Raw genomic sequence first — 20,932 nt, 5'->3', positions numbered from 1 at the left:
AATAAACTTTGATACTAGAATTCGCTAAAATAGAAATAGATGTTTTTAAATTATTTTTCCCCGCTATCCACGCCTAACAAAGATATCTAAGATTTTATGATTACAGGCATTAAGTGTAGCGCCCTGCTATGTGACCTCTGACCATCACATCCTCTTACAACGAGTATTCCAAAAATTGCATGCCTATTTTTCCTCCTGGTTGTTGTCGTAGGTCAGGACGACCGTATCCATCCATACTAAAGTCGTCCTTGGTCAGCTTCCACTAACATGCCAGCGCAAGAGCCGCATTGGCAGCCATTCAGCGAGTCGGTTGAGCGCGCCCGTGCGCTGCGCACGCGATTGCATGCTCCGAAACATTGAACTATCGATTTACAACTGTATTTTGCGTCACGTTTCGTACTGAAGTGATTTGAAGAATGTAAGTATTTCAACATTTATCGTGAAGGGCATGGCTTGAAATGTTTAGTAGATTTTATTGATTTCATGTACATGAAATTATTAAAATAATTTATGTAAAAAATATTATTTTACTTAATTTATAATTAGAAAAAACTTTTTCATTCGATTTATAATATCTGTAAAAATTTTAGTAGTATTAGTTTGAATGGTGAATTTAATTTTATAATATGTTAAATTTTGAATTTCTAATAACATTTGTACTTTGATCAACAATAATATGATTGAAGTATTAGTATTAAAATCAATAGTGTTTATGAATACAAACTGGTAATACGCTAACAAAGATTTTGAATGTACGCTATAGAGTAGAAAGTTGAGTGCAGGCGCTTTACGGTACCGTGGTTGTTTCGTTGCATCCGCCGATTTCTCTTTACGTTTTACAAACCAACACAAATTATTTTGTATCCGAATATTACGCTTGTTACCCGGCCAGGATTATCCGTTGTAATGCAATATTCCTGTATTATTGTATAATTACAGTAAATTGTATGGTATTGTATAATACCATTCATTTAGAGAACCAAAACATATGATTAAACTATCTCTCGTGGATTTACCGTTAAACAGGTTGTTTAGACCCCCTTTTAGCGGAGAAGTATTTGTTTTAGTAGTTGATGGTTTTGTTAATGGATCAGTTAACAATTAGTGGGGGAAGACGTAAATTCACCAAAACGTTATAAATATCTTTTGACAATATAATTATGAACAGTTAAAATAGTACCTTGAGGTTGCCGCAGTTACTACTGTGATCAAAAAAAGAAATAATTTGAAGGTTCATTATTTAAAATAATTAACAAAAATACATGTATTTGGTAAAATCACTTTAATTTATAATTTTATGGATCGCGTAAATAACGAATTTGATTTTATACGTACTGTCTACCCAAGAATATTATTTGTTAGGAACAGAAATAAAACAACTAGCCTGGCTCGATGGCGTTTTTGTATAGGGTAGGACTGCTGAGATCCCAAGTTGGATCGGGGACAGGCAAAGTGATATTGGACTTCCTACTCAGTATCAGACTGGAATCTGGATTTGTGCTTAATATGGCGATAGGCACCCTATAACCCTACGGATTTTCCTGCGTGCCCATGCTCTACACCTGGTTACGAGGGTGAACAATCTGCTCATCACGTACTTTGGGAGTGTGGTCTCTGGCATGAAGAGCGCAACATCATGTTAAACAGTATGCAAATAACATCTAAGGTTGTATACTACATGGACCTTGTTGAGACTAGACGGAATTTCCGTGCTTTCCGGCGTTTTTGCCATGCCTATTGTAATCAAATCTAACAGCTCATGTGATAGGACCCTTTCATTTAATTTTATCCGTGGTGCTTTATAACTAGCTTATCTAGTTGTAAACGTCCCTATCCTTGAGGTTAAATCGCCTCCTTACATCATGATTTTGTCACCCGCATTGCTCTGGAGGGAAGTGGACAGTTAATATTTCCAACTCCTCCCTATCTTTCTATTTGATTAATTTCGTTGCGGGATAATGACATATTAGTTTTCCCTGAGACTCGCCGAGCTTCACTGCTCGGTGTCATAAAATGCGTGCCACTGCTGATCCTGGCTTACAGGAGTTGTAGTGGTGGGTGTGAGGGCGGGAAAGTCTCTATAACCCTGCGGAAAACTCATAGGGGTAAATGAGTGCACCCGTTGCGCTTCTGTCTACCCCATCAGGTATAAAAGTCGTTAGTGTGTGTACTAATTTACGTTGCATATGCTTCGTCCCATGACGTGTTGTTAGCGTATCGCCATATCGACCACAATATCCGACAAGACCACAAGATCACTTTGCCTGCCCCGGGATTCAAACCCGAGATCTCAGAGCGGTTGTCGATGCGTACAATACAACTATGTCACCGAAGTGGTACAAAGAAGTTAATTAACAATTCTTTTCTGATAATTAGAATTTATTTATGCCATTTTTTTATTTAAATCCTTATAAAAGGAAACAGGTATATTCTAGGTGCTTTGAGTACCTGAGTTTTGTCTGCGTTAAAGAAAGTAGGACATAATACTATGCTAGACCATTGGTTAAGGTTAAAATACCGCGCGGATGCGGCATGGATCCGATTTTCTTGAACTACTGATGACGCCGAGCTCCGGTCGCGCGGTGAGTGATTTACGTACAACTATACTTATTTTAACATAAACTTAACAAATATTATCAGTAATAATATATAAATAAATAATTTTTGATCATAAAAGGGTTCCGTATTTATATTGAACTAGCTTTTGATCGCGGTTTCGCGTGAAGAAGTTTTCTAAGATAAAAGTCCCGCTATATATTTTCCCTAGATAGAACGTAGCCTATAACCTTCCAGAGTCTTAATATCTCCATACCAAATTTCATAAAAATCCGTTCAATACATTTTGACAAAATCGATAACATACAAACAAACAGAAAAGTTTGTTTTGTAATATATAGAATGTACAGATTTATTTTTTACTAAAATTTGTCAATATTTATATAGTTCTGGTTAAAATACTTCTAAATTGCAGTTCGGTGCCTTTATGACGGATTATTAGTAATTTTAAATTAGAAAACAATATAAAAAATGATTGCGTATATATAAGACGTGTAGACAGACGCAACGAGATCTAAGTTTAATACTAGATAGCCATATTTACTTTCTCTGACACACTTACATTCACTGATGTTAACAGCAAGGCAGATATGACAAATAACCTAGCTTTGTACCACTTTAAAAAATACGGGTTACTTTTAACTTCTTAAGACTCACGAAGATTATTTTCTTTACAATACCATAGTTCTTAATTAAAAAAAAAAAAAACCATTTATACAGTATAATATAATGTTTTATAATAATAATAATATACGAAATTCAAGTGTGACAGTGTGAAAGTGACAACCTATCTGTGTACAATCAGTCACGAAAATAACTGAACTTTTTTTTTCAATAAAATAATTAATAACGGCGATAGCCTAGTTGGGTGTGGAACGGACTGCTAAGACGAACGTCCGCAGGTTCAAATCCCAAGGGCACACACCTCTGACTATTCTAAAAAATCATGTGTGTATTCTTTGTGAATTTATCGTTCGCTTTAACGGTGAAGGAAAACATCGTGAGGAAACCTGCACATCTGAGAAGTTCTTTATAGGAATTTCGAAGGTGTGTGAAGGCCCGTGCTCACCAGTGGGCAAGTATATAATACAGGGCTGATATTATAATTAATATACATCAAAGTATAATCGTTATTTTAGATAACGAAAAAATATTTGTAATTTTTCGATTGAAGTCAATGTGTAGAAACGTTTTGAAGTTTTTAGTTCTAGATCTATTATAGAGGAACTTTTTTGTCAAGTGGAGAAGATCTTTTCGGGCCACATTTCATAACTAACTAGGACTTTTATGCGAACGAAGCTGCTACACCAAGATTGTTTAGAATCTACGATAGTTTACACGTTTAAGAAACTACCACAATGCCCAAAGCTGAAATGCTTATCACGCCAACCTGCTTCTATATTTTGGTATCGAACCCAGAGCGTTTTCCTTCTCAGCTGAATTCAACCGCTGCGCCTTATTTAACATGCGATGTTTATCAACCTTTTTAGTATTTATAAATTTTTTTCTATCTTCCGTTATTTGAATGTTTTTATATTTAAAATAATGACAATTAACTTAAAAGAAGACCAATTGATGTTTCCTCTCGGATATCATTAAAATTTAAGGGACGAAGTCACAAGGTAACCAAGTGGTCGCAAGGTAGCGAGCTGGTCATATTTGATGCTGAATATTTCCCGTTCTATATTCCATAGCAACATTCCTTTTTCCTATTTAGAGGCAGGTAGAGGAGTAACACATTCACATTTTGTCGATTTATTAGGTCTCATGGAATAGGGAATAAGATTCCAGTCCGTACGACAAAAGATCAAGGTCAAGACAACATCAACGTCCATTACTGGTTGGTATTTTTCTAGGATGTCGCTATATTTAACATCAGGAGCGGTGACATACTTAATTCCCATGCTAAATATTAAGAAAAGTATTTTGAGATCATATCCATAGGTCTATTGAAAAAGACGGATCAGCCAGGTCAAGCAACGAAATACTTATACGAAAGTTAATTTTATAAGTTTTTAGAAAACAAAATATTTAAATAAGGAATTCTATATTCGAGTCGTGTTTGTTTTTTTTTTATTTATTTATATTAAGAAGACTGGTTGCGATATCTAATGTACTCAACTGGATAATAATATATATTCAATATGGTATTTCCATTTCTTCTGAATTAATTATCCCACGAACGGGTAACAACCAGCAAACACAATCAGTTTAATTATGGCACTATTTTTATCTCCCTTTGTTCCTTTAAGAATCTTAGTCGATAATATCACTCCATAAACCCGCCGCCTGTGATTATATCCACTTAGATCACATTAAACTTAGTAATAATTATATGCAATTTTTGTGCTGTTTGGCAAATACTCAACCAGAAATAACTAAGCGTTCATATTTTAAAATAGTAAATAAATAAGGTATATAAAGGTGTTTGTCCAAAGTAAACTCATTCGCTGGATGGATTTATACAGATACTAGCTGTGCCCGAGGCTGCGCCCGCGTGGAAATCGTAATGCACTATTAACCTAAACGTTCCTCAACAATTTGCATTATAAAATCCATAGCCTTTCATGGTACACCCAACTTTCCTAGATTAAGAAAAAGGCTACTTTTTATCCTAGAAAACATTGGAAGTTTAATTGTAAAACACGGATTTCAAGCGGCTGGAACTACGATAAAATCTATTTCATAAAACGCGAAAAAACAAGTCGATCATCCTTGTAACCTGTCTTCTATTATACAGACACTTATATCGTTTACTTTGCACGTACGTGTATTTGCATTTAACTTGAGCGTACGTTTGTTTGTAGGTACTCTAGTACAAAAAATGTCAAGACGCAATACTAAAATTTTATTAATGTAACATCCTCCTCTATAGGCATCATCAGTTACTATTATCGTTACATCATCACCTTACTAGTGTAATGGAGAGCTTTGCACTAGGGGATATTGTCCATATGGTCGTGTATACAGTTTTGGGCCTATTTCACTGAATGTTTTAAGAAGTTGTAGTTCTTTAAAGAACTTATCTAAATTTGAAGAAGGAACTTACCTTGTGGGCATCTAACAACCACATGACGCAACCAAACCGATCATTGTTGAAGATTTAAAGATATTATGATTTACAGCTAATTATAAGTTAAAGAAAGCGTATGATGATCAATAGGTACAATTAATTATTACGGTATGAAAACGCGAGTCTTTGTTGAAATATCTTATTCTTGAACATAACCTTTTGATAAAACTGTAATGTTAAGGTTAAGGCCAAATTGTTAATCAAATATGTGAACCGGCGACATCATTTCAATATTGCAAATAATATTAAAATAAAACTTAAGTGAGATGACATAAACAGCTTCCGTTTAGAAATTTTAATTGATGGAACCATGCTGTAAAGATTTTTCAACAGCGTGACCAATTCGATTGTGGTAGTACCACAAACTCATTAAAAACCGGTAAATTAACAACAAAATATAAAGCTGAATTTATATTAGCAATACCTTATTCTATATCTCTAAGTATAATTAGTCTTTACACATACGACTCGCCGCAAATCTTCCAAGCTTCAATATTTAAAGATGTCAACTTGTCGTGGTGTTTACACAGTCAAATCATTTACAAAATTCATTGTCTGCAAGACTTTTTACTAATCTAAACCTTACTTTATGGTTCTTATGGTGAGTGAGTTTTCTGTAGGTCCAAAGAACCCTCTTCCCTTGTAATCCTTATTCATCGATGCATTCATGATCTCTGTGGAACTGTGAAAGTTTATGAGCGATGGAGGTCACGAAATGCTTATATATCCTTGCCCCTTATGTCTACAGAAAGTAGTAATACTCACAAGAATTTCAACACATGTCATAATGTACCATACGTTGAGAAACATTAATGTTTGACAATGTCATTTACTTGATGTGCCCACTTGTTCTGCGACACACATCATTTCTGTCGTAATATTTGCCTTATAATCTAATGGGACAGCTAGTTAATGTAAAGTCATAACGGTCGACATTCCAGACATAATCTTATTTATTATTAAAACGACAATCACCCGATCAGATTTACCTATAATGAGTTGATATCTCATTAAAATTCAAGTACGTAAGTGAGAAAGACGTGCACAAATATAATTAGAATACATGTTTGTCATACAATTCGTGGACGGTAAGCGGAGGTAAATCGAGAAAAGGCTGACTATTTCGCAAGATGGTGGCTTAATGGATTTGCTTGCTTTTAGCAACTACGCGATTGCCACAGGCCGACCCTACCAACGCCGCCAGGATTTCCACATCACTGGTTATAGGAAAATATTTACTCGATCCATTCATTTATTTACTAGTTTAGTGTCAATACTTTAATGTCACCTATCGAAGGTGCCAAATAAGGATGTCCACTATTGTATTGGACTGAGTAAAGCAATCTCAGTCCGTTTACTGAACTATGCGAGTGTCTGCAGTCCAAAATACTATACTACAAAAACTAAATTCAGTCGGGTTAGACTGCATGGGTGATACCGCACACTGCGTGCAGTTGAAGTTACCGCTGCATTCGTCTAATTAAGTCAACCATACAAATATCTCTACTTTGTTTAGCCGCTATAAAGTTTATTTTGCCTCAGCAGCTTTCAATGCTTATATTGGCTGTAGCTTAATATCTCTAAGTGCGCTGTTTCTATTGTCATCTTATTAGCCTTTTGTTCAAGCCAATCGGCCAAGCCAAGACGGGGGAACTAGTACTACGTACTTTATAAAAGGAAAAACAATATTAATTATTATTATAATTGTAATTAGACTAACCGTAATAATTACAAATTATATAGTTTTCATGTGTTAAAATGTTTTAAAAACAATTAAAGATTAATTAAGCTATAAAGTAAAAACCACAAAACCAACAAATGAATTAAACGTTAATACAAACTTATAGGTTTTTAATTATTGTCATAATAAAATAACACATTTATTTTACTCTGGTGATTAATAAGAAAAAAACTGCGATATTTTTTATGTTGATTTTATTAAGACGTTAAATAAAATACTTCATCGGAAACAAATGGAAATCATTTTATTTTCATATTGTGGCATTCTTAATATCATAAATTATAAAATGGCATTAATATCAATAAGTATCAATAAAAATGTTATATTAGTAATATTCTTTTTATTGGAATGTCAAAAGCGGTAAAAGTGCTTTTAGATTTACAACAATTTCAGTTGATGATTCGCGACCAGGATCGCGCGTAAAATCTATTAAATTCATGTTATCGGCAGCCACAATTAAATCACTATGCATAAAAATAAACAAAAGCTTAAATGTAAACATTCAATACTAATTAAAGTTCGCTGGATGCAGACTGCCACCAATCTGTCGATCTAGGAATCTGGGAGACCTATATTCAGCAAAGGACTTCCTTTGGCAGATGATGGAACATGAATTAGTGGATATTGAAAGATGCTACATTACGAGTGCATTACACATAACTCAGATGCATAATGTATTAAGAAAGTGCTAGTGGTAGAATATTTGTATCCACCCGGATAGCGACCACGGGTGTATAACCCACATCATGTTTATATCAAATTTCAAAAGGCCGGCATAATTGTATCCACTGGCGAGAAATAACCATCTATCCTTAGTTGACATTCTATCTGGATCCCATTTTGCTACCATCTGACACAGTGGGGTCCCTTCGCCGCGCCAGTATAAAAAAATCCCGCGATGACAAACAGGCTTGCGGTAATAACGCATAGAAAACCGAGATTGGCAACGGATAATGGGAACTTTTGTAGCGCGAATGGCTTTTCACGCAGACAAAACTGCAAGCTACACTCAGTATTTCATAATAAAACTAGTTTTTGGTCGCGGCTTCGCCCGCGTGTAGTTTTTCGGGATAAGAGTCCTTAGGTCCCAAGGTCTTAAACTATTTCCATACCAAATTTCATAAAAATCCGTTTAGTAGATTTTGGGAAAATCGATAACATACAAACAGACAGAAAAGAGGACTATGTTTTATATATATATATAGATAATTAAGCAAGAATTATTTTTTCATCATTTAATAATTTGATCTTGTGCCTACTAGTTGCACCTGTACCTAATTTTGGAGATAAATTGAGAATACAATTATTTACTAAAACATTTTAATTGCATTAGTAGTGTTTATTGTTTATTTGTCAATGTTAAAAATACAACTTAATTATTATAATATGTAAATTCCGATAATTATGTAGAAATAATCTCATATTTAATGCAGTTAATCTTTTGAATTTTGTGAATAATTACAATAAGCTAGGTAGGAACAACTAATAGTATATAATTAATATCTGCAAATTTTAACATCGTAGATTTGGAAGAAATATTTGATAATATTGTTTCTTTCGTACAATTGACCCTGAGCATCATAATATATTTTCTTAGTACTTACTCATAAAAAAGCCGATACAGGTACTACATTAACATGTGGCAACACTGATAAGACTGCCTCTCACTAAGAAACGGTAAACTCACATAAGGACGTAATTTTAAAAAGTTGCATTCATACATTCACTTCAATCGTAAGAAAAAATAAGCAACGTTTCCATTTAGATTAAAACGATTTTTAGAAGTAAGCATGCGCTTAACGAATTTGGAAGATTTTTTACAAACATATGAACCATATTGTAACAATAGACTAGTTTTAATCTCCAGAAAAAATCGCAGGTGGAATTTTTATTTCGGCCAAAGCAGTTTAAGCGAGAAAAACTACGAGCAAAACCTAGTAATAAAAATAAAACAACATTTCGTAAGTATCAATCTCGCACAAAGAAAGTGATTTATTTATATTACAAAATCGCACATGTTAAGAGCACATCTGCTTATCGACACGCGCCACAAATGATTATCATCACGTTTACGAACCACATGAAATATAATTATATATTTGTTTTTTTAATTTGCATCTTTAATTGATAATTCGATCTATTCATTTTTTTGAGGCTGTAAGTGATTGAAAAACAAAACGCTTACCTGCTGCGGTCTATCTATTGTATAAAATCAAGAATAATTGAAATTTATAGAAAAAGTATTAATTACAATGCAATTCCACCCTGATCAAGGGTAAAAATAATCTAAGAGTACATCGTGAGATAGGTTAATATTAAGTATAACGAGAGTACGTTTACTTATACTATTTACTCAATTATTATGACCGTCGTCTTCTTCTGAAGAACAGGCTTAGTAAACATATGCAAAAAATGTGTTTGATTAGCAAGACTAAAATTAAGATGCGTAAATATACTTATTATAATATTACCTATAAGTAATATTGACATTGACAAAATGATTAAGATTTATTGTTGATAAAAATTTGTATAATCCCAATTAAGTGTTGTAATTTTGGTAACATTACGCGATTACAACATATTAAGATAAGTTTATTTCCTATTTATAGTCATTGACCCTGCACAATGCGGACATTTAGACGCAGTATAGGGCCAAGCATGACAGTTATCAGTGCTGTTAGATAAATTAATATCAATTATGTTGTTATTAGAGAGTCATATTATCGAATGCACGTATTTTTTGTTATAAAATGAAAATGTCAATTATTAATTTGTGCATATCTTGCTTTCACGCGGGCTTTAATGTATCTACGCGTGTTTTATTGATAGTTCTTAGTGCTTGTTTGTACCATAGTTTTGTGTTGGCCGAAGTGTTTTTAAACAGTTATAACTTAGTGTATCCTCCGTATTTAGCGAAGCGAATAGTGAAGCTCCAGCGGCATGTGGCAGGAATAGTGAAATATTATCTTAGGATTGTGTCTATTAAGGTATTTATTATTCGTCATACCCACAAATTAAAATGTATTGGCACTAAAGTAGTCGCGTAATGTGCACGTACAATAACTAATAAGTCGAAATAATAGGTCTTAGTACGGGCACCGTCAAGATTACTTTTAGGGAGGTCCAGCTGCATAAGTAGGTATTTCATAATATTATTAAATTTATACATTTTTTTTTTTTTCAAATAAAAAACGCGCGGTTATTTGAATTTACTAAACCGTAATAACCTCTGTGGTCGATAGTTCCTGTAGTCATTCAGTTATTTTTATTGTGATTTGTTTCAAAAAGGGGGTGTACACGTGCACCTCCCTCCCAACGCCCATGGGTCTTAGATCATTATACGTCAGAGAACCACATAATTACACACATGCATAAAAGTCAAACTCATAGGTACGTACACAATGATTTCTCCTCTCTGAAAATGAAAGCCGCGTCAACAAAAAAAAACATTATTATACTTAATACACGATTTAACATCAGCTCGTACCTCAATCCTGGAATGATAATATAGGAGTATAACTGGTAAGTATACTTCGCAATGGGTCATCAGTCATATGATGTCATAAAGATTCAAGCTTGTGACTACGCGGTCACGGATTCCAATCTCAGCAGTTTAGTTTTTTTTAATTCCTAAACCGCTAATTTATCACTATCGATCGCAAATCAAATGACCATGACAATGCCGGAATTTAGAATAGAAATTAATAGATGTATTACTTAGCCTTAAAACAAAGTGCACGAAAATAAATCATTCTGACGTTACATGAGGGTCACAAGTATACCAATTAAAATAAACAGATCTTCGGTTAAATTCCGTAGGATTCTTAGCATATTGGCTATTTTTAATTAATGAACGGCCTCCAAAACTTCCCCGGATATGATTCGACCCGCGACCCGTAGTTTACATCTACTTATCGCCACAACATAAAGGTTGGCTTTAAAAATGTAACCCGGAAAATAACTCAGTAACTCAATAAGCGTAATGGATTAAAATTGTACGAGGAAAGTAAAGAATCTGACATTTATTATAATTTAAAGTAACTTATACAAGGAAACAATTTCTTTTAATTGTTGAACTTGAGTTTGAAATGACATTTATCATTTACTTAATTAAAAATGCGAGCAAACAATGATTAAGATATGGTTCATATTTTAATTGTTTGAAAGGACAGAGCTGTTGCACTCTGTCTATAATTCTGTCCAATGCATTCATTGAAGTTTAATGATTGCTTTGCGTTTAACAGGCTTCTTAAAAATAGATGCCTCAATCTTCTTTTTCTCCAGCCTTTGGAAGCCAGCTGTTAAAATAAACCTGCCCTAAGGATGTCCCAACCAAATCGTTAGTTCACTAATGGATAACAATTACTTATGTCACCTACTTTATATCTTGAAATTGACATATTCTATATGAGCTTCGAATATACCAAGAGTACTTCAAGAAAATGCGGTTTTTTTTATAAATTATTACGCACTCGAAGTTATAAAAGTTCTTTGTGTATTCTGTATGCACTCCAGTCTTGAATATGTCCTATATTTTTTTAAGTACCTACATAACAATTGATAACGCTGTTTAACTTGAACTGCAATTTGTAAAGCACGTGTTCAGTTTTAGTTTATTTTCCAACGTGCTTTATGATGTACATGTATCATAGTTTAACTACTTCAATCACGTAGTTGTAATGCGTACGCGGTTTGAGTATGACTAGGGCACTGAGGTCCTGGGTTCGAATCCCGGGTCGGACCAAAAATCCATTTTAAAAATTACTCAGTCGCAGCTCGAAGTCAGGAAGTTGGCGGTGATAACCCCGTAACTCGGAAAGCACGTAGGGCAATTGGTCATGCACCTGATCTCTTTCCGGCCATGTCAGATTACTGTTTCACCGGACTGTGAGAGTGAAGGCATAGAGAGTGCACTTGTGTATTGCGCAAACACTTGTGCATTATACTATCTCCTGTGTACCTGGCTGATCTCCGTGGAGATTGGCTGCCGTGGCGGAAATTCGGCTTCATAAATTCATTCACATGTACAAAAAATTGTGCAAACTAAATCGGACTTGGTTTTAATCAAAAAATTTAAAACTTAATACCTAACATCTTCTCCTAATAGATTTGGTTAACTTATGTCCAAGATCTGCTTAATTAAAAATTATTCGTTTTAAAATTTGAAGTAGATTTTTTAGCTTTCCTCAGTTGGTACTCAAATACAACCCATTTTTTTATTAATAGTTCACACGGGCTAACTGCCTTGTTTTTATAACAAAAATTATACTTAATTGGTTTTTAATAAAAAATAACAAAAAACAAATTGGCCAGGATATTTAAAAAAAAATTACATATAGATTAGTTCATGGTAATCATTAATCTTATAATTTCTCGTTTATCGCGACTCATAAAAAACTAATCTTATTTTTTTATAATTTTGGTATGACTATTAATGAATACTGATGCAATTATGAATTACTTATATAAGGATTCGTTTTTCGAAATATACTTGCTTAGAAGATATACCTTTTGTAATAGGAGCGTAACTGCGAAGTACAATATCTTCAAATACGAAACTTAAATATTCCTATCATAAAAAAAATTTAAGGACCATCCATTAATTACGTTACACGTTAAAAGAAGGGGAAGGGGTGAACTAAGTGTGACATTATGTGACGAGGGGGTGGGGATCAGTTTCGCGGAGTATCATTAAAAATCGAAAGTATTAAAACACAAAGCTTTAACTATAAACGAAAGACTTAAAAACTATTCTATCTGGATATATTAGATTTATCTTGTTTATTAGCGAATTCTCGCTCGCATCGAGTGGCTCGCTGTAGTACCACGTGGCCGCATTTAGGTCAAATTCCGCACGCGTATAATGTAAATTTTATTTAAAAAAAATCTTAATTTTGAAACCATTATTATTAATTATTCTGTTCTAGGTGTAAAATTACAAATTATATGACTTCACACTAAAGGGGGGCTACCATAAGTGTCAACACCTGTGAAAAGGACGGGGTAAAAATCATGAAATTCGTGTGACGTAATTTATGGATGGCCCCTAGGGCAAAATATAATGTTTACACAGGCAATAGGTACACCAGTTTCAGTATTAAAATAGGGGATATAATAATTATAATCATCATCATCTCAACGTGCTAAAGAGGTCAAGAAAGTAAAGCAACGGTGAAATGGTCCTGTTATCAAAATTTGTTAGCAGCGTTTAAGACATGATTTTGATGACCAGATAGGTCGATTACAGTGTCTGTATCTATACTAATTAACTTTAAAAATTTCTAAATTTATATGGAGATAACCTATATGTAAATTTTTGTATGTATGTACGTAATATTCCTATATTGTTCCTGAACGTTTTATGCTATTTTTTTATCGGAAAATAATCGTAACTGCGTGCATACACGTAGGAAATAGCTTTTATATAACTAATTAATTAGTGATTATTTAATCACTTCTAAATATTTGTGTTTCAGTTTATTTCTTGAATATGCTTTGTCCTAAGTACTTAGGTTATTTATATAATATAACTGCATATCAACATGCGATCCTTACAGTAAATGTTTATATGCAATTGGGTACAAAACATAATAAATAATGAACCTTCATTTTGTGCTGTTATACGTTCTAATAATACCTATGTCAATTATTTTACATTATGGGTCACTTAATTTGTGTGTAAGTACGTATTTAAGATAATATCTTCCTTTTAAAGTACGCTATTTTAATTGCATTCAACATTTGCTCGCAATCTTTACTGAGTCCACTTGTAATGTCATGGAGTGAACTTCAATATCTTGACCATGGCCATTGATCAATTCTGTCATATTTTTCCTGACGGGTTCGTTGCCCTGTACAAATTATGGTTCGAATTTGTGATGCAGATATGGATATGTGAGAGAATATATTATGGGCCAATGCAGACGCCTTAAGACACGTCGGGGTATTAGAATTTTGTGAAAGAATTTCTCGTAACGTTTTAAAATCTTGGCAGCGATATTTAAGTGATTGGGCGTAATAAGGTCCTTATTGGAAGAAATAAATTAATACTTAAGTATATGTAATATATTATGATCTTTGCAGACAGCCAATATGAACGGTTTTATGAGAAGATTTCTTCGTTTCCTGGTGTCGTTGTTGGCCATCATCGTTGTTCCAGCAACTTATTTGATCAACATTAAAAGAAAGAGGAAATGTCCACCGCCAACGAACCCGTTGCTTTTTAAATCTGCTACAAACTTGGCAGCGATGATACGAAACAGGGAGGTAAGTTATACTTATATATTCCAAACTAGAATAATCTGAAGTCCTGTCAGCTTTAGTTTCTTATAATCAGATTCATATAGTTAAGGTGGTGTATTACCCACCTCTAAGAAAGGGAACGATGATGTGATAAGAATGAAAAAGTAATTGCATTATTAAGACAGGTAAAAATGGGAAGTATTTCTGACCAAACTTACAATATTTTTTTAGGTCACGTCAGAACAAGTTGTATCTGCATACATTGAGAGATGCAAGGAAGTTAATCCATACTTGAACGCTGTAGTCGAGCCCCGTTACGAGGTGGCTTTGAGAGAAGCGAGAGGTATAGACAAGATGATAGCCTCTACCGATCGGTCGCCCGAAGAACTAGAAAAAGAATATCCGTTGTTGGGCGTACCGATGACTGTTAAAGAGAGCATAGCTGTTGAAGGTAAGAATCATAATATAACAAACAAATTATAATCTATATTGACGAGATAATGACAGACAAAGGTTAAAGCTAATGTTACTTAATGATCCACAACACGATAAGTCATATTAAGTCTGCTCGACCGAGAATTTTATAGGAATGCATAAATCGAAGATCGCTAACGATTATTTCGGAGTAAGTTGCCCTGAGCCCTGCTATGAGCCTGGAATCTAACATTTGTGACTGACTGGCGATAGGCTCGACCCCTATCATATCTTGACGTGATGGGGAGATGTACTTATATTTTATCCCATGAGTTGGAACAACCGTAGCGACAAATGAGTACACTGATTGGACTTTTGCGTACCCGTTCGGGAAAAAGGGGTGATATGTTTTTTATTAATACGTATTATATTACTAAAGGAAGATAGAGATCAAAATGATGTCACTTATTCGAAGGTTTTAGTAAAGATGGCTTGTCAGGGGCAACTCAATACCAATGATCGAAGTTAATATTCATTTCGCATTTCACGTCTAGGCTTCCTTAATGGTGCGTGTTTTCCTTCAAAGGCTAAATAATCTGTACCCATGTAATATTTCTTCCTGCAAGTATTTCACTACGTGATATTCAACGTTGTGAGACGAGAACAAGCTACCAATAACAAGCCAGATTTTTTTTTGTTGTAACCGATTTAATAATAGATATTACTAGTTAAAGTTGTAGTAAAAAAAATTGTTAATTTAACATAAACTTTAGGTAAACATTATCAAACTACATATTGCAATTATCATTTCATTTATTTGTTATTTAATTACTCATCAATTTTTTAATGAAAAAATCATATTATCATTACTACTTTGCTCTTTATTACTCAAAATAATTTTAAATCTACAGTGAATGTTTTAAACCAAATGAATCAAATCGATTGGCTGCATAATATACTTATAAAAGTACGTATGCAATAATCATTGCGTGCGTACGTATATGTTACGTATGTTATAATAGGCACTTACTGTTTTTAAATAGATAACTTTAGTAGCACAACGGAAAACATAATGGAATGAATTATGTGAAAATGGAAGCCATAGGGCCAATTCCATACTAAAAAGACGTGATACACAATTTAATATTATAGGTATTATTTTGGATCTGACAGTTGAGGTCAACATAACTGGTATTACCACGAAACAAGATATTTAGGATTTACATTACTCTTAAAAATAAATGTTGTAGTGCGAGTGTAGATTTGGTACTTATAACGTCTATGTGGGATGTTCCGTATTTTATTAATTTATATATTATGCTTAAATAACTAAAGCCATTTCCATTTCTTACTAATTCTATCAAAATCAATTGTTCTTTAGCAATAACAATTAAATAATTAACACCCCATCGAATGTGTATTGTTTGTTCTTGATAAATACTAATTCACATAATGCAAACACTGACAGTTTCGTGTCTTTCGTGCTGACTGCAGCTCGGAATACTATACTAGTAATTATTCTGAGATGGTAATGGCTAGTTATTATTCTGAGATAATCAATGTGCAAGTACCATGACAATTTTTATTATAGGTAGTATATCAACGAAGGTTACAAATTAAAATATGGTGAAGTGAAGAAATTTAGTCATATTGTTGATTACCCCCATTAATAAGAAACGTTGTTGTGCATGATTAGAATTACTTTTTTCTTGTACTAGATATTTATTATAATAATTATTATAATCACAGAATAAAAATATTATTAGCGTCTATATTACATCCATTGCAACAACCGTTAAGGACAAATAGTTACTTAATTATATATGATATGAAATTCCAGGTATGAGCAACGATTGCGGTACAGTGTACTCATACAGGAATCCGGCTAAAAAAGATGCTGCGGTGGTAAAGCTCGCGCGGGCTGCGGGCGCTATTCCCATCGCAGTAACAAACACCCCACAGCTCTGCATGAACTGGGAGACGTACAATAACGTCATAGGAGTGACGACAAACCCGTACGACCAGAAACGGACGACTGGAGGCTCTTCTGGGGGAGAGGTACAATAATACTTTCGCATATTTTTCTAAGTACCCTTGTCCCGCTCTAATGAAGGATCAGCGCAACATTTATTTTTGAAATATATTTTTGAGTGTATGTTTCTCACTACTTATAGCCGGTTATCTGTCTGAAATTAATTTACTTCAGAAGATTCAGTCTCGGTATAATGCTCTCATAAAGCTAAACTTCGGAAGTTATCCATTAAATATTACGATGTAACACTCCTCCGACGACCAAAAGGGAATAACAAATCTCGGGACCAATGATATACAAAGTTCCTGTTTCAACTTAAAGGTGTAAAATGCTTAAAGACTTGAGTAACAAGCCCTAAAATGTTTCAAGACAAATGAGACATTATTTCTACGAATATTCCAGGACTTTTATGCTTCATTATGCTTTTACTTTTTCAGTCAGCATTAATTTCATCTGCAGCGTCAGTCATAGGCGTCGGATCGGACATAGCCGGCTCACTGCGACTGCCGCCCATGTTTACCGGGATTTTTGGCCATAAACCTACACCAAGACTGTTGTCAGTTGAAGGTACGTATGTAATTTCATTGCTGATAATATTATTGACACCATTATTCTACTTTTTGAGGATGCTATAAATACACTTGGCATACCTACCAAATTATGTTTCTTCACCTTGAACCTTTTCTATTAAATGTATAACAAATCAATAAAAATATTACTTATTGTTTTAGGTCACGTCCCTGACTGTTTGGATTCTGAATTCGAAGAATATTTCGCACTTGGACCCATCGCGCGATATGCTGAAGATTTAACTTTACTCCTGAAAGTACTAAAGCAACCTGATGCTCCATACGTACCTTTAGATAAACCAGTATGTATAAAAACAATGCTTCTAACTACTTTTGAAAACCCAATTAAGTAACGACGAAATTTTTTTTGATAGTATATCGTAATTGCTGAAAATGCGGCCAACAAAGGCTAAAATTGTTATTTTCAAGTATTTCGGTTTTATAAAACTAAATGCTATGACCGTCACTACAAAAAACACAGGCATTCTATTTTTCCGTCTAATAGGTACTGACCCTTATACGTAATGAAAACTTGAGAAAACTTAGTTTTAAATAATTAATTCAGTAATCCAGGCTCTATTGTAACGGTTAATATTAATTTGGGATATTATTTTTAGGTAGACGTATCGAAACTGAAGTTTTATTACATGGAAGGCGACGGAAGCAACGTGTCAGATTCCATAGGGCCAGAAGTGAAAAATGCTATGGAAAAAGCTAAAAGCTACATTGAAAAGACTTACAACATCGAAGTTAAACCAGTTCGTATTCGTAAATTAAAACAATACCTCGGAAGATGTACCATATTACAGTATTAGTACATAGATAAATGATAATTAAATTATTACCAGTTTTTACGAATAACTTCCAATGAATATTCTACTTCAATTTTAAAGATGAGATAATAACTTAGATGGTTATTTCTAGTTTATAGTCTTTTTATAATTTGTATTAAGTCTTGATTAATTAACTTAGATTATTCTATTGTATTCTTTCAGCTTAAAATAAAAAACATTGAACACATGTGGGAAATTAGCGTAAGAGTCCTGACCAATATTAATCACATCCGAAATATATACACCAACCCTGAAAAACCAGATGAATGGAAGTCCGTGTGGCCCGAAGTTTTGAAAAAGATCTTCGGTTTCTCTGATCACAATTTCCTGTGCATTTGCTATGGACCCTTGAAGTTATTCTTTGACGCATTACCAAGGAGTTATTACAAAAAGTTAATGACTAAATTCGAGGACATTAAGACTGAATTTGAGGTAAACCTTTACTTCGTTTTTTTTTTTTAAATTTCGATACTGTGGGACTAAAGCTAAATTTGTACGGATCAATTATTGCTTGCAATTATGGTACTTATACAAGTGTTGAAAACAAAATTCGCCTTTTCCATATCTGTTAAAATGGTCTTATACCTACTCCAACGCGGGCGAGAATAGCCACGCCATTACAGGTGTTCAAACTTGGTTCAATAATTGCGTACAAATATTGCAAACAATAATTGATCCACCTAAACAAGAATTTATAATTCTAAATATAAACATAAACTATGATACACATGTTTAATCATATAACTTTATCATTAAAATGTTTTAATTTATCTCATTACATCATTATACCTCGAATAATAACCGTGTGAATATAATTGTTACAGGCAGCTCTATCAGACGATGCAGTATTACTATTCCCGACATATCCAACACCAGCACATTTACACTATAGAATTTATTATAAATTTCTAAACTGTGGCTATTTGACAATATTTAACGCCTTGGGTCTACCAGTGACCGCTTGCCCCATCGGTTTCACAAGGAAAGGCCTGCCAGTTGGTTTACAAATTGCAGCAAATAAATGCAACGACCATTTAACAATAGCTGTTGCTAAAGAATTCGAAAAAGCATTTGGAGGATGGGTCCCGCCGAATGCAGAACTTGTAACTGTAAAAACTGCATAGGTTTATAAATTAAATGATAATTTTTATGGGGAATCGCCGAAAGCATAAGAAATAAGTGAATGTATCTAAAATCTTAAGTTCAAGTGTGAACATATTAGCATGTTGTAGGAGATTAACTATAGTCAAACATGGCGGAAACTGTTTACATGGTCTGACGGATATATATAATATGCTGTAAACGAGGCTGCATGCGTGTTGTGTGTGACATTGTCTTAAGCATTTTGAAGGTGACTTCAATATAAAGCCAATTATTTTCTCTTACGACTGAATTGCAGTCAGCAGTTTCTAAACTGTCTTAACTTACGAGTTGATAAACTTGACTCGAAAAATCTATATTTCGACAGAGAATCTGACAAAACTTATTCGAATTTAATCTTATTTCTAATGGTCAAGCGGCGACCCTTATGCAGTTTGTGAACGAAAATGTACCCACTAGGACATACTTAACTAAAAGAATTCTGTGCGTTAGATTGACGTGGTTGGCATCCAAGCGGTTTCCGCCGTGTCTGAACTATTGGTCATTCCTTGCGAAATTGGTGATAAAACTTAAATACATTCCTACCTTAAGAATAACGGATAAGATTTACTTTGCTCAATCCATTATCTTCCAACATCCCTCTGCCTATTAATGTTTTCCAATTAAATATTGTGAAAACACTCTTATTTTCCTACTGTTAAAACTTCGATGTTGGGAAAAAAATTATTGAAGGTTTCCCCAGTAATACTAAATATTTATAAACAACGCAAATTATTAACATATCTACAAAGCGTTGGAACCAAAGAATAAATTACAATTAATTTAATTAAGAACGTTTAACTTAAGTCAATCGATTGTTTATTAGATGCAAGCAAACTTCAACTTCTTTATAAGAAGCATGAGTTACATGAATAAAGATATAAAGGAATTTTAACTTAAAAATATTGTTTTATTTATTAGATATGATCCTAATTTTAAATTAAAGCACCTACTCGATAGATACTAGTAATTAATTGTACTCTTAATTTGTTTAATATAAATAATTTGACGTAAACCTTGCAACAAATGTTCTGTGTCAAGGTTAATCTATGTCTAGGACAAGCACGCGACATTGTGCTCTGGGATCACTACTTAAACATTTCGTGGGGCTTCACCGTACATTGTTACTCCAATCGTTACAGACATATTATGAAAAAATGACGTCCACTAGAATTTCAAACCATTATGGAACGTAGGAGGAGGATTGAGGATCCTACAAAATACAGGACGTAGGGCAATGCTATGGAATCTATAGACTTGTTTTTCTACATAGATAGTGTAGAAAATGAATGCAACGACACTACCGAGATTTACCTAAAAGAAATTACCTGT

The 20,932-nt window shown here is 33.7% G+C and overlaps 1 protein-coding gene across 3 annotated transcripts; it reads left to right on the top strand.

Moving 5' to 3' along the window:
• Positions 1-288: 288 nt before the first annotated feature.
• On the top strand, positions 289-20,503 carry LOC115456424 (fatty-acid amide hydrolase 2-B). 3 transcript variants are annotated; one of them, XM_030185481.2, is made up of 9 exons: positions 289-418; positions 14,454-14,636; positions 14,844-15,063; positions 16,867-17,084; positions 17,496-17,625; positions 17,790-17,929; positions 18,245-18,385; positions 18,623-18,892; positions 19,285-20,503. In XM_030185481.2, the coding sequence occupies exons 2-9, from the start codon at positions 14,463-14,465 to the stop codon at positions 19,582-19,584; spliced, it is 1,593 nt and encodes a 530-aa protein (XP_030041341.1). In that variant the 5' UTR covers positions 289-418; positions 14,454-14,462; the 3' UTR covers positions 19,585-20,503. The 3 variants fall into 3 exon arrangements, with proteins under 3 accessions (XP_030041341.1, XP_030041339.1, XP_037296637.1); XM_030185479.2 differs by lacking the exon at positions 289-418 and adding an exon at positions 9,992-10,357; XM_037440740.1 differs by lacking the exon at positions 289-418 and adding an exon at positions 10,487-10,505.
• Positions 20,504-20,932: the final 429 nt, after the last annotated feature.

This window comes from Manduca sexta, chromosome 20 (assembly GCF_014839805.1).
Source record: "Manduca sexta isolate Smith_Timp_Sample1 chromosome 20, JHU_Msex_v1.0, whole genome shotgun sequence".
NCBI lineage: Eukaryota > Metazoa > Arthropoda > Insecta > Lepidoptera > Sphingidae > Manduca > Manduca sexta.
The sequence above is the reverse complement of the archived record's forward strand: the minus strand, read 5'-3'. Positions and strand labels throughout refer to the sequence as shown.